General features: G+C 37.2%; 1 protein-coding gene across 3 annotated transcripts in view; it reads right to left on the bottom strand.

Annotated features, from left to right (window-relative positions):
* OSBPL6 (oxysterol binding protein like 6) overlaps window positions 1-13,878 on the bottom strand; it is a 93,656-nt gene that overhangs the window by 38,934 nt on the left and 40,844 nt on the right. For all 3 annotated transcript variants that reach the window (XM_042875043.1, XM_042875044.1, XM_042875045.1), the window contains exons 4-10: window positions 8,942-9,037; window positions 6,115-6,237; window positions 2,779-2,832; window positions 1,979-2,092; window positions 1,689-1,853; window positions 1,064-1,196; window positions 526-629 (exon numbers count right to left, since the gene is read on the bottom strand). In XM_042875043.1, coding sequence (XP_042730977.1) covers window positions 526-629; window positions 1,064-1,196; window positions 1,689-1,853; window positions 1,979-2,092; window positions 2,779-2,832; window positions 6,115-6,237; window positions 8,942-9,037 — 789 coding nt within the window. The remainder of the gene's footprint in view (window positions 1-525; window positions 630-1,063; window positions 1,197-1,688; window positions 1,854-1,978; window positions 2,093-2,778; window positions 2,833-6,114; window positions 6,238-8,941; window positions 9,038-13,878) is intronic.

Below are 13,878 nucleotides of genomic sequence, written 5' to 3'. Positions count from 1 at the left end.
GACTTCAAAAGTCAAGTGGCCTGAGTGAAAAAGGAAGAAAGTATTTAAGATTTAAAATCTGCTGTTGCTTTCTTGTGGTCAAGAAGAAAACTCACCCTGAAGTGGGAAATGGTCCAGTGCTTTGAGCCTTTGTGACTATGCCCTCTTCTCTAGAACATAAAATGTCCTCCCCACCTTGAAGGTTTGAAACTGCACTCCTTAAAAACTTAAAATAGTATCTTACTGAGCACAGTAACAGCTCCTTAAATATAATTTCAGTGTGTACATATAATTCTATTGTAATGGTTCTTAGTTCTGCTTTTGCAAATGACTTAATTATCCTTCCTATTTAACTCAAATTATCTTAATACATCTTATCCATTTACACTAAACACTATTAAACATGATTAAGATAAATGTGATTAAGCCTTTCATCTAAGAATTACTACAACTTCAGAAAATCAATTTTAAGTTAGAGAGCATATTTACAATACCTTTAACGCAACCAACGTTTCAGCATGATTATTTATTATCAAACAGAATTACCTGCATGTCTGTGAAATTTGGTGCAGACTGAGTTCTCTGTAGTATTTCTAAATTTTGAAGAAGTTTACTGAGTTCCACAAGGTTTGACTGACAATGAGCAAGATCTAAAACATATAGAAGAAAAAAACATTAGGTGCTTCAGTTCAGATATTTTCTTTGCCATCATGTTCACCACTAGCATTTTATTGTACAACAAAAGTCAAATGCCTCAAATCCAATAGTAAAGCACCTAAGTAGTAGCCTTATTGTCAGAGATGCTGAGCACTTGTTATTTCTATGGCAGACAGCAACAAGATTGGACCTTAAAACTTCAGCATACTTTAATAATGATATCCATTAATACTTTTTTTTAATTTAAAAGCAACATCATAACACAAGCTAAGAGGGAAGTTCCTACTACAAGCATCTAGTTTATTACCTAAAGAGCTCCTCATAGGCACGTAAAGATGCTACTTAACCACTTCCATTGACTGTATGTTATTTCTTACCAACAAGACATTTTGCTAAAAGAGCAAGGCGCAAAATGGTAAAGACTAACCTTCTGCACATCTGTCCATCTCTTCTGAGTCCTGCAACCAGGCTGCTACTTTACTCTGTCCAGTAGTGCAGGTTGCAGGAAGGCTGTTACTGCAAGGTATAGGAGACTGCCATGGGAAGCTATTTTGTTGTACCTAAGGTATAATAAAATGCTTACACTTATTGTTGCATGTATTGCTCAGTCAGTGTAATCACCATATTTTTTGAGATAAAAAAAAAAGTACACATTGTGATTTCAGTGACGTCTGTGATTTGGCTATGTAGTCACCCATAACACAGGTATTTCTGCACTGTATGTTGGAGAATCAAACCAAGGACCTCACAAACCATGTTTGCTAAACACCACTTACAGAAGTTGTTGTTAAAGAGGAAGAAAACTACAGAATAACAGACAGATTTATCTCAGATGCAAAAAGCCAGAGCAAATTCTTCTGAAGACAATGAGTTCTTTGCACAATTTCTACAGCAGCCCATTAATGAAAGCTACTCCCAGCTTTTTGCTGGCCATCAGTTCCTCCAATGAAAACTCCTCTCTACTGGCACTCCGAGCAGAGCCCATTGAAATTCAGGCTTGCCCATGAACAAGTGCAGCAGGCATGAGTTTCCAACAAAAGGACACAACGTACCTTTCCATCTGGTACATTAGCAGCTGGTGAAGACTCTGTAGTCGAGGCTGAGGGGAATATATGGAAGCTGGCATCTCTCGGAGATCTCACAATCTCATTCTGACGGTACAACCGGTGGTGGCGTAATTTTGAAACCCATGCATCAAATGTATCCTGGGACTTTACCTACAAAGTAACTCATTATAAAGAAGCATTCAAAATAACACTCTTTCTCCCACAGCAGATTTTTCCTAATTACTATTATGTATTTCCACTGTGGATGAAAAGAGAATACATATTTGATGTATCACCTTCAGATGATAAATGTGCTCTTCCGTATCAAGATCTATTCTGCGAGCCTTCTTCTTAATGGACATAACTGATAAGCCTACATCAATGCTTCCATGTACTTTGCCCTTCTGTATCTGAAACCAAAAGCAGAGTACAAAATTGGTAGTATCATGTATTTCATTATATTTAACAGCAAAATACCTGGTACTGAAATGTTATCCATTTTTAGGAATATCTTATATAAAGATGCATAAAAGTTAAAACCTGTATTCAAACTAAAAACTTCCTCCTTTTATAGATGAGAAAAATATCTCACAACTGCAGAGCCAATTCCAAATGAAAAGTGTGATGGTTCACACTAGCATGTAACTACAGGTTAAGTGAGAAGCTGAGAAAATTAGACAGCACTTAGCTCCCTGCTGATACAGCTTGATGGTTATTGGTGTCTAATTTAATACTACCCTTATATCTCGAGTGCATCATAATCACTTTTCTGTCCTATCCACATACCTCAAAATAATCAGCTCTCCCTGACATCAAAATTAAAAAGGTACAATATATGCTCAGGCTAATCTTCCAAATATCTTCATTAAGTTAACTTCTATTTTAACTTCTAAAGTTAATTTCTATTTTTACAGAAGTAATAAAAGGCAGAATCTGGGGGAATATAACAACCTAAATCTTACATGCTTTCCATATTCAAATCTCTCTTTGAATCCACCAACAACTTTCATGTGTATGCTTGTGATAAAGGTGCCCAGTATGAGAATGAGCAGGTTGAATTCTAACAAATTTTAAAATAGTCTTCAGCTTTACTTACATCAATTGGTGACTTCGAATATTTTAATAGTCCATTATCCAGGACGAAAAACCTCTGAAAGTGGAAAAAAAGATTTTTTTTTTTCTTAATGATCAGATGCAATTTAACTGAGCATAATAATTTACCTACAAATGAAAACAACTTTGTAACAATTAAGGACTGTTTACAGGTTGGAAAGAGCATAAGTATGGTAGCAAATTTTTTCTTTCTTCTTTGATAACAATTATCTTTTAAGTGTGAAAACCTAGATTCTGTTTCCAACAGTATACTCCATGTTGAACTTTAGGAACATTAATAATTAAGGACATTTTTTCTGTTTTCCAGCCAATTCAGTAAGGTCTACTAGAAAGACAACATAGGCAGAAAGAGATAAGTCTTTTTCATTCTTTTCCTCCTGTTTTCTTCCCAAATAAGATGGTCATGTTTCAACATAACTGCTTGTCCTCCCTATCCAGAAGCTGACAAGCTTTTCCTAGTGCAAGATCTACATCCTGGAAGGAAGACCCACAGATGGATACTCCTGTGGTGTCCTGTGGACTCCAGCTGGGAAGCGATGCAAGCTGTGAGACACAGCTCTACCATCCAAAACTTTGCACTCACAGCAGACCTTCGTACAGTGAAGTAAAGAAGAAGCTGTGATTCATGCTCCTTATACTTTTTCTAGATGTAAGCTAGCTGAGGTAGTACAAGTGGAAATATTAGAGTATTACCAGCAACAGACCCTGGTCAGTGGAGGGTTTGTGTTTTGTACATTTGCAAGTGATACGGAGTGATTCACTGTATCTTCATTGGTGCAGCTACAAGGAATAGGCAAATTGAAGCGAACATGACAATGCCCATCTGCACAAGTGCTACACCTTTATTTTGCTGAGCAGCTTTTCTCTACAGCAGAGAGCAGAATCCTCAATTCACCATGCTTCTCCAACAATTAAAGCTGCTGTAGCTTGTGAATACGAGACAGCTCCAGCTGCATTGCAGACAAGTTAGCACAGCATTTGGCACACAGCATAAAGATGCAGCCTGGCAGAAAATGTATATGTTTACTGAGATTCACTAACTTGTGTTATCAACATGCAAGTAATACAAACTACTTAATATTTTCAGAGCCTACCCTAAAGCACTAATTTATGTTAATGATCTGGAACACAGCAAGTTATTACGCAAGACTCTTTAAGCTGTCTGATATGGAAGAGAAGGATCACATTTGCCTGATGTGAACCTGTTAAACTGACATTATGAGCAGGGTCAGTACTTGCATGGCAGAAAATATTTCCTAAAGATGCCTCTGGAAATAATGTCAGATGCACAACCAATGGTACCAAGGTCTGACACAGGGCGATGCAATTCCAGCTTTGATGGAGGTGTAGCTTCTCAAATAAGATGTCAAAACAACAGGTTGTGAATTTTTAGTTTTACTACGTATGGTCATCAATGGACTAAAGAAGAACACAGTGTTAATTCCCTATTTTTCAGCTTCTGTAGGCTCCATATACCAATGACCTTTTATCACATCACATTTCACAGCATACAGCATTTCAGAAGCAGATGAACTACTACATAAGTTGTACATGTTGTAACTGGTATGCTAATAAAGCACACTGAGAGCCATCAGAGTTTGACATACCCTGTTCAACAGACAGAGGATTCCATGGCTTTGCTGTCAGGTCACTAACAGCATACAATACAACCACTGTGGATTGTACTGTCTCTGGAACTCCTCACTGTGCTCTCAGCACAAAGTAGTGTTACAGAAATGGCAGGATATCAAGGCAATAGTTGGGAAAAAATGACTTACCGATGCACAGTTTCTAACCCAAAATTCAAAAGTTCCATTTCCTTAGGTGAAATGTAAGGTAGAGCATAGAGGGAGGCTGTGGAGCTAATTAATCACACTAAAAATTACTTATACAGATAACTGCTCTAAAGTCAGGATGAGAAAAAAGAACACCAGGCAGAATCCCCTTTACAGTTTATACGTAATGTTCCTACAGCAAACACTTGTGAAAGAAACAACACATCAATGCACTGCATTTTAAAGGAATGGAAGCAGTGAACTACCCCATGCAGTCTCATACATCAGACCAATTCTTGCTTTTTCACTTCCACTGTTTTGTTTTGTTTTTAAGTAAGATCTCCTTTTCTGTTCTTCAAGTATTTCACAAACACCAGTTTGAAAAACTGTAGTCTTCCTAGGCTAAATTCAAGTGGTACATAAATATTTGGATGCCAAAATCATAAATTCTAGCTAAGTAAAACAAAACAAAACCAAAACAAGTTTGATAGGTCAGCAGAAAAAAAAAAAAGAGAGTAGCAGACAGGTGGAAATCTTGTACTGATAATGCAGCATGTGGATACATTAGTATAACATTCACAAAGAATAGAGAAATTAGAAAAACTGTGTTTTATACTAATACAGTGTGAATATGAACACAGACCTAAGTTGCATTAAAAAATCAAAGTTAATATTTTACTAGGAATAAAAAAGCCATTTATAAAAGTAGGTTTCACTATTCTTCACAGTACAATGCTGTGTCCTAGAAAATGACCGTTCTTGATCTACTCCAATGTGCAAAATACAGGTAGTCATCAATAACCAAATCTTGTTAACAGAGAATTTAAAAGAAGTGCAATTACTATGCTATAAAATACAGGCAGAAGACATGATGAACACTGGGTTTAGGGCTAACAAAAAGTAAATGTTCATAGAGAAATGTCTCCACATTAACTAAATAGAAACAGAAGATTCAGGGGTTGGGTTTTTTTCTGTTTTATTTTGTTGCTGTTGGCATTTGTGATGGTGCTTTGTTAAGTCATCATGCTCCATGTCCACAAAGAAGATTACAGACACACTGACAATTCAGGGACAGGGATGAGCAAATCTGCCCAGCCAGGAAGGCTGAAGGGAAAAGTACTTCAGGGAATGCTCTCCAGTAAGAACTCCTCGGTTCACACCAAACCCTGCTCAGCTCTCATGGAGTCTTGGCTGCTTCCATGTAAACTCAATTCAAACTTACACTGCACAGGTATATTTTGTTATAATGTATTCAGAAGAATGAAAGCAATACTGGCTAAACCTCTTAAAACACAAGCCATCTACTGTATTATTTACACTGTCTGCCTGGATTTTGAATATAACATTACACAGCCAGCCCTGCAACGTTGAAGCCACAAAGCTGTGAGTGCAGACTAATTCTTTGTACAATCTGAAGATAAAGTCATTCACCGAAATTCAGGGCTTTTATTCGTCAGTCATCCTCCATTGTATTTTCTCTAGGCAAAAAATTTCAAACCGTGAAAGGAAGCAATAATCCTTTGACCGTTTTATGAGAACTTTACCTTGTGCCAACCTTTTAAGGGCCATTTTCTCTTTTTCAGCATGAAGCCTTCATGTTTGTCTGGCTTCTGTACATGAGTCTGGCCAATTTTCAGACCCTCTATGATTTCCCAACTGTCAGGCTCCTGGTGAAAAAGCATGAACACATTGATTAATAACTGTTCGAACACATGATGTAAAACTGCATTTATATGCAGCACAAATTCTGTAGCGCAAAACAAAGATTATCTCTGCATAGTAAGAGCTAAAAAGATTCAACAGATGTTGTAATTGGAGCATGGGCAGAATTTGCATGTTCAAAACGTAACTTTACTCAGAACGCTCCTCTAAACACAGTGAGATCATGAGATGAAATGTAGATATCTTACTGTTAAATACATGGGAATATATTAACAGTGTACTTTGTACTATGCCCTGATCATAAGAATATGTAAGCTTTCTTATCTCTAGCATACAATCTGCACTGATTTTGGATACTCCTAATTTTCCTTAAAATCTGAAGTTCAAGCAGAAGAGGTTGACTTGTGGTTGGTCTTCAGTGGCAGTTTATGAAGCAGAGCTGCAGAGGCTATTTGCACCTTTAGAAATATGTAAAAGGAAATTAAACTTTATCAAAGTTTCTTGTCATTCATTTTCATTACATTAAGGGAAAAGCTGTGGGAAGCTAACTAATTCTCTCTTGAGAAAAGAATATGAGCTGCATCGTTTCAGACACAACCAGCTGTATAGACCTTTCTGAGAGCCAAGCACATTCCTTGCACACAGAGCTTATTATGCATGACCACTTCCACAACTCAGGTCTGAGTTGTGAAACATCATAGTGAACAGCTACAGGACAACGCTTTCAGTGAGAAAGTCCTGCCTTTATTCACATCCCTTGCTGCTATCATAATCAACAAATGTTGCAAACTAGCATTTTCTCAGCTGTCACAACTCTCACTCATAATACATAAAGCGGCTGCAAGAGGGAAGAGGTCATCAAACGTTTGAAGAGAAACACAAGTTCTTCCCTCCATTTCCCATGAACCTGCTCACAGCCAAAAACCAGCAGCCTTGCCTGTGTTACAGAGCTTCAATACCATCAATGTCACTATTGTGAAAATATGATTATAAATGTAACACCAAACTTTATGTTTACAAACCTGAATAAGAAGTTGCTAATTAACAAGGATGAAAAGTTCTGTCCCAAGTAATACTTACTGCTGTAAGTTTTAATAAAAATCTTAGGCTCTGTTTAACTTCCCCTGCATAACTGCAAATTGAAACTATCACGGGGCCAGTAAACACAGTTCAAAAACCATCACTTCGATTTCACTGTGTTTTGAGATGATATTCTATTTCCATTACTCAGCAGGAAGTACATTTGCATTATTTTTTCCCCATGAAGCACTTGGCTCTTAAGGGGGGGAAATTAAACTATGAGTCCCCTGGGGCAAGCAGAGGATCTCTCCTCTACTCTGCCAACTGACTCCTGATATTGATTTTTCCTTTAGAAAATCAGCTGTGGGCATAAGTCTTTTATCTACTAGATAACATCAGTATTGATTACTTCTCAACCAGAAATCACACAATCTCATAGAGCTATTTATTTAACCGAAAGGCCAGATACAGGAAGACATAATAAGCCATTATTCAGTGCAATAACCATTAGCTGCCTTTTGCTACACCAGTGCCACAAGCTGTTATATAGCCACCCCTAACCATCCTAACTGCAGCTCACTTCATCCACGTTTATTATGATGAGATGTGCCAAGTATGAGGTACACTGTGCCACAGACCATTCTACTGCAAGAAAGGGGAAAACAGAGTGACAACAAAGGTTCCTCATCTGATACTGGATCATTCAAAGCACAGCTTTGCCGTTTCAGGACTTCTATGGTTCACAGCACATTAAGCCAACAGCAGCTCTGCATGGAGCAGCAGGATCAGGGAACACAGGCAGATCTTACAAGCCTAGCTCTGCATATGCCCCAGATACTGGCAAGAAGGGACTATTTTGTTGTTGTTGTTTGTTGGTTTTTTTTTTCCAAATAAGACAGGGCAATTTCACTTTTACATAGTTGAATAGCATGCTTCATGTTGAATATGTTTTCACAAGTATCACGAGTTATAGATATTTAATTTCAGTTTTTATTTTCTGCGAAGTATTCTATCACAGCACCCTCACCTTTTCAGAAACAAACTTGCTTTTTTATATGAAGTAACTTAAAATGAAGCCTTCTTTAATCAGAATTGGACTTATCTAGAATCAGCCCTTTCAGATTTCAGGAATTCAGCCCAGAGGACACCAACTACAAAGCACTGCATGTGAGGGTGCATCATTCAGGAACTGGTGCTGTTACCCCTACAGTTCTACTGAAGAGCTCAGCAGCGGTTTCAAGCCTCAAGAGACCACCTCAAAAATTGCAATTAGGAGGAACGTTACATGTATTTTTAATCAATATCATATTGATTAGTAGTGCTTTGGGATAGTTGGGTACAGAGACATTGGGTAGTGCTTTGATATGGTTGTTATTATTTTTTCTGATTGGACTGGAACACTGCTCAAAGCTCCTTCTAGCTCCATATTCTGAGATAGTCAGTCTTGCTTCTGGGAGACATTCACAGAATGGTGGAAAAAAACATCTCTGCCACCACCCAAATCCTTAATTTTGTTAATACAAAATCTAATAAAGATTACTAGCCTCCCTGACACCTAAGGCAGCAAACTGGCTCAAAATGCATTCAGTGGCAGAACCATAAAAACCAATAGCCTGGAGCTTAGTCAAACTACACTGTAAGAACAAAAGGAGAAACAGTGCCTGGATCCCAGCCTGTACTCTTGCTTACCTTGGACAGAGAGATAGGGTCTGTTTCAAGGAACTGCTTGCTTAAGGAAGGGTCTGTGCTTCCCGAAGAAGCCTTCCGTTCCAAAATATTAATGCTCTAAAAAAAAAAAAATAATAATAATAATAATAATAATAAAAAAAAAGAACAACAACACAAAAAATCAAATAATCCTAAAGATGACCACTTATCATTCAAAGGTATTTTTATGCATTAAAAATGCATATCGAGTAATGAAGGACTGATCACATACAATATAGTTTAGAATATATTAGAGAGCATATAATAGATAACAAAGCCTAAAACTTTACATAAGCATAGCGGCTGAAAACTTATATGAAGTACTCTCTATGCATAACAAAGTTCATCTTCCAAGGCAACACATCTCTTTCCTGCCTTTCTTATTACCAGCCTTAAAATTAATGACCCTGCTTGGCCTAGAAATGAGCGGGAACTAAAAAAAGACTGGCAAGAACTGCATTACTTGCCTTTCCTACAGAGGTTCAAAGTGTTCCCAGCTGGTCCTATCACCTTTTCTGCTGAGCTGAAACACTGAGTGTATATATCATACAGTAAGAACTGCCACACATTCACTTCCAAAACAAACCATTACAGGAAAGGCATTCCTTGGCTTTTTCTTACTGGCTTCTCAAGTCATGTAGTAACATGAGTACAGCTTATTCACAAGATCAGCCACAGGGTCTATGCTGATAAGCTTGCTGGTGAACATTAATCGAGCAAAACAACCTTCAACCATTACAGCTGTTACAGCCCATCTGCTCCATTTTGCATACTGTCTGATTGGAACAATTTTGCAACATCCCATGTTATCAGTTGGTGAAAATTGCTGGCATCTCTGTGGCATGATATGAAACTACTTCATTTCTAGCACATGTAGCACAATGATGGATTGTGGCAATTACAGTTCTCTGAGATATGTAGGTTTTTGTCTACTGAAAATTACAGTTAAATTTTTGTTCTCAAATCAGCTTCCTTATATTCACCAGAGAAGAGACTGGAGACACTACATAGGTACAAGCAAGTGTAGAAACTATCAGGGAATATAAAAATACATATAAACAGCAGAATAAATGTTATTATTTATACAGATAACTAAGTACATCAGGACCATATCTGAAATAAATTAGAATAAACACAGCTATTCAAAGAAATGCACATTTTACACAGGCTGCAGAGCAACTGACTGTTCTTTTTCAGTTCGCAACTGTGAACAAATGGAAATATATGGGAACAACCTCTACCATCAGAGGAGATCAATAAGCACCCCTGCCACAGTACGACAATAATTGGTGCTTATTTTCAGTTACTGTAATTTAATTTTACAGCCAAAAATAATAAAGGAAAAACAGCAGGGTTATGCTGCCCACCCCATTCCTTGGGCCAACAAGGAGAGCTTTGCCATCCATGCTTGAAGTTTACTGTTTTATCAGAGAGATACCAAACTTGTTAAGCCCAATGACCACTATCAGACAGCTGAGAAAATGGCTGTATTTTTTTTTAGCACAAGTTCCTACACTACATGTCGAACAATTTAATATATTTATTTGACCTTAGCATAATAATACTAAAGAAAAAAATACAACAAAATGATATGGCTGAACAGATTTAATGCTACATTTGCACAGAGCATCAGATTTGAACAATATACAACCAACATATGATCCTCCAAGGAAGGTTAAAACGCCTCAATTATCACAATCAGGACAACTCCCAACTTCCTCACCAGTTCTGCTTGGCAGGCAGGAACCACTCCATCTTGAGATGGAACAATGCCCAACACAGATGTTCTGAAGGCCTCGCATCTAGCAGCCAATGCAGTTTGTTGTTACATAACTGCTATTTCATTTTGTAAAATATTTAGAGTGGAGCAACCCAGCAGCCCCTGGCTTGCCAGAATTCCAGTGACATTTTCCACTGCATCATCTTAAAGCAAAGTTTGTATGTTTTGGTTCCTCTCTTTCTTTGTATTCTTAATCAGCCCTGTTATTACAGTTCCACTACAGTTGAAAAAATACGTGATTAGCTAACAGCACTTTAATGAATGCTGACATTTTCAACTATTTGTTTGGAATTCAGAAAATTAACACTTACAATTGCCTTCTTTACACTCCTTGTTTCAACAAACGTTATCTCATTTACTGTAAATACTTGCTTTCCGGTTCTTTTCTGTCATAGCCACTGTTACAATGACACAAAATCCTTCCTTTAAATCTGTGACACGTCTCCAGTATAGTATTAAAATACATCCTTTGGCATAAAATGTTTTCCATTAATTTAGGCTATATTTCTGCAGAATTACTGCTGGAAGTTACACTGTTGGAAGTTATTTGGCATTTTGAAAAGCAGCTCCTTCTTTGATGCAGGAATTTCTTTACGCATTTATCACAAAGAAAAAAATATTTAAATCTAAATGTTATCTTTTCTTTCCTTTAAACAAGAGAAACGGAATCAGTAAAGTGAGCTGCTGAAAAAAAAGTAAACAGGAAGCCAACATACGCAGAACACAAATGTTGATTCTGCCCTGTGTTCAGTTCACATCGCTTCCTAAACGAAGCTGATGGAAGAGAATAACGATGTGATGAAGTTTCATATCCTCACGTTCTCTAGAAGGCAAGAATAGATAGAAAATGTATCTTACAGCATCTTCTGCATATTTTGACTCTATATAATTGACACTAATATCAATTTTGTCTCCTACTGAAGAAGTCAGTGACCCATTCACCTTATCTACCCAAACAACGTTAGCTCGGAGCCTCTGGTCTCCATCAGGTCACAGAGGCTGCAGACCCTAATGCTTCTTAGGTGAATATGACTTCCCCTCTGGAAAAAAAAAAAAACAAAAAAACAAAAACCACAAAACATTCAAGTGTGCATTCAAAGGGAAAAGTAATTAGAGATAGGAAATCCAATGAAGGACACATCTGGCACTCAGGTCTCCATTGCTGCTTTGCTGCTTAATTATTTAATGAAATTAATAGCATTTAATGCAATGAGCTCTCTCATTCAGTTTATAATTTACAGACTTTCAAGAAAAAGACAAGCTGGTGAGGAATTTATCACTCACATTGGGCTAAGACTCTCTTTATTTCAAAAATAGGCACAACATGACAAAGAATTGGTGGGGGACTGTTCTTGCTCACAGCATTCAGCAGCCTTCAACACTCATAACCACAAGTTGTTAATTGACATTTCAGCATCAATGCAAAATAAAGCTTTTCTCTCTTCTGGTGGTGGTTTGTTGGTTGTTTTTTTGCTTTTTTTTTTTTTTTTTTAATCCAGAGTACTAGTCTGTGCATTTTTTTTAATCTGCTGTTTTCACTGGCATTGTTTTTACAATCTAGATACCCCTGCACAGACTTATGCCTGTATTTCAAGCCCACATCATATGAAGTGAAACACTTAATCACTTGCTGTCATCTAAAAACAGAGCATTTTCCAGTTACCTGAAACACAACAGCAGTAGCAGGGTAAATGCAGTTTTGACACCTTCTAAATAGAGCTGTGACAAATGCTGAGTTGCTTTGCAATATTACTCGCAAATGTAATAACCTTGAAATTTGCTTTTATCTTAGGCTGCTCCTCAGGCAGGTCTGACTTTCCTTTAGTTGATGCTAGAATAAAGACAAAGTCCCACATACCACAGAGAAGGGTGATCACAAAGCAAAGCAACCTTGCCTCTAACACTGTATCTCTCCTTCCTTTCTTTCTATTTTTTTTTTTTCATGTGAAATCGCTGTGGTGCTACAGAAATATCAAGGATTTTTGGTCTGCAGGTTTTTCATCAACTCATTCTGGAGTTCTATTTTTGCATTGTAAGGCAGTATGTTACACCAATGCTTTTAGCCTCTGGAAGCAAAGGATCCTTTACTTTTAGAAGAAACTTTCAATAAGCTGAAGAGAAGTTCTTGCTTCTCTGATGAGTTTCTTAGAGGAAGGCATTTACAGAACTGGGCAAAGCAGAGAAGAGCTGTTATCATGCCAGCAATCAGTTGGAGTGACAGTGGACTTGGGATGACTACCAAATCATAGACTAAGTCTTTAATGACACTGTTCATCTTTTACATTTTAGATTTTGACAAGCTTAACTCAAAAAAAGCACAACAGATAAACTGGCAATATCTGACAGAAAACGTAGTGTTCACTAAATGATACAAAGCTTTATTATGACCGTTGAAAAATCACAATTGAAAGGATTGATATTTCTCTAAACAGGCCCAGAATACATTTTATTAATGCTGACGTAGCTAGCAAAAGAAAATAAGGGGAAAAAAATCTCCATAACACAAGAAGATTTCTGTGCTGTACTCATATATTAACTAATTCAAGAATCCATGGTGATAGGCCTTCAGAAAATACATACGGTTTTCACTCTAATAAATGGTTGCAAACAAGTTTAATGTAAATCAAGTACCATAAAGTTGGACACTCATCTAAAAGCGCAAAATACTACTGAGGAAGAAAAACACAGTTTTGACCTAACAGCTTCATTACCAATGCTAGTGTATTTAGGAAAAAACAGACTCTGGTACAATAAATATTTTTACTATGGCATGCACTTATTTTGCCTAACACATTTCTGAGTCTTGAATATGGATCCTTCCAATCTTGCACAAGTATCTTGCAAACAGAAGTCTTCATACCATGCCTGCCATCATCTCCATTTTTTATTTTGTGTCTTTTATCTCCACTGAAGTAATGAAACCAAAAATCATGCTCCCTTTTCTCTTGAAGAAATCATAAACGTCACTTTGGAAGCACTGGACTTGTCAGAATTTGTGCTTGTGTGTACATACACATACCCCTCATCAATAGCAGCCCTTTAGGGATCAAGCTAGAAAATGAGTGCATACTGTAATAATCTCAGTGTTTGGGGACACTTGAGTAGTATGACTTCTATTATTTTATGTAAAAGCTGACCT

The sequence above is a fragment of the Lagopus leucura genome, unplaced genomic scaffold (genome assembly GCF_019238085.1).
Source record: "Lagopus leucura isolate 7727_CA_CO unplaced genomic scaffold, USGS_WTPT01 Super-Scaffold_100012, whole genome shotgun sequence".
Classification (NCBI taxonomy): domain Eukaryota; kingdom Metazoa; phylum Chordata; class Aves; order Galliformes; family Phasianidae; genus Lagopus; species Lagopus leucura.
Note: the sequence above shows the minus strand (reverse complement) of the source record. Positions and strands in the feature narration are given on the sequence as shown.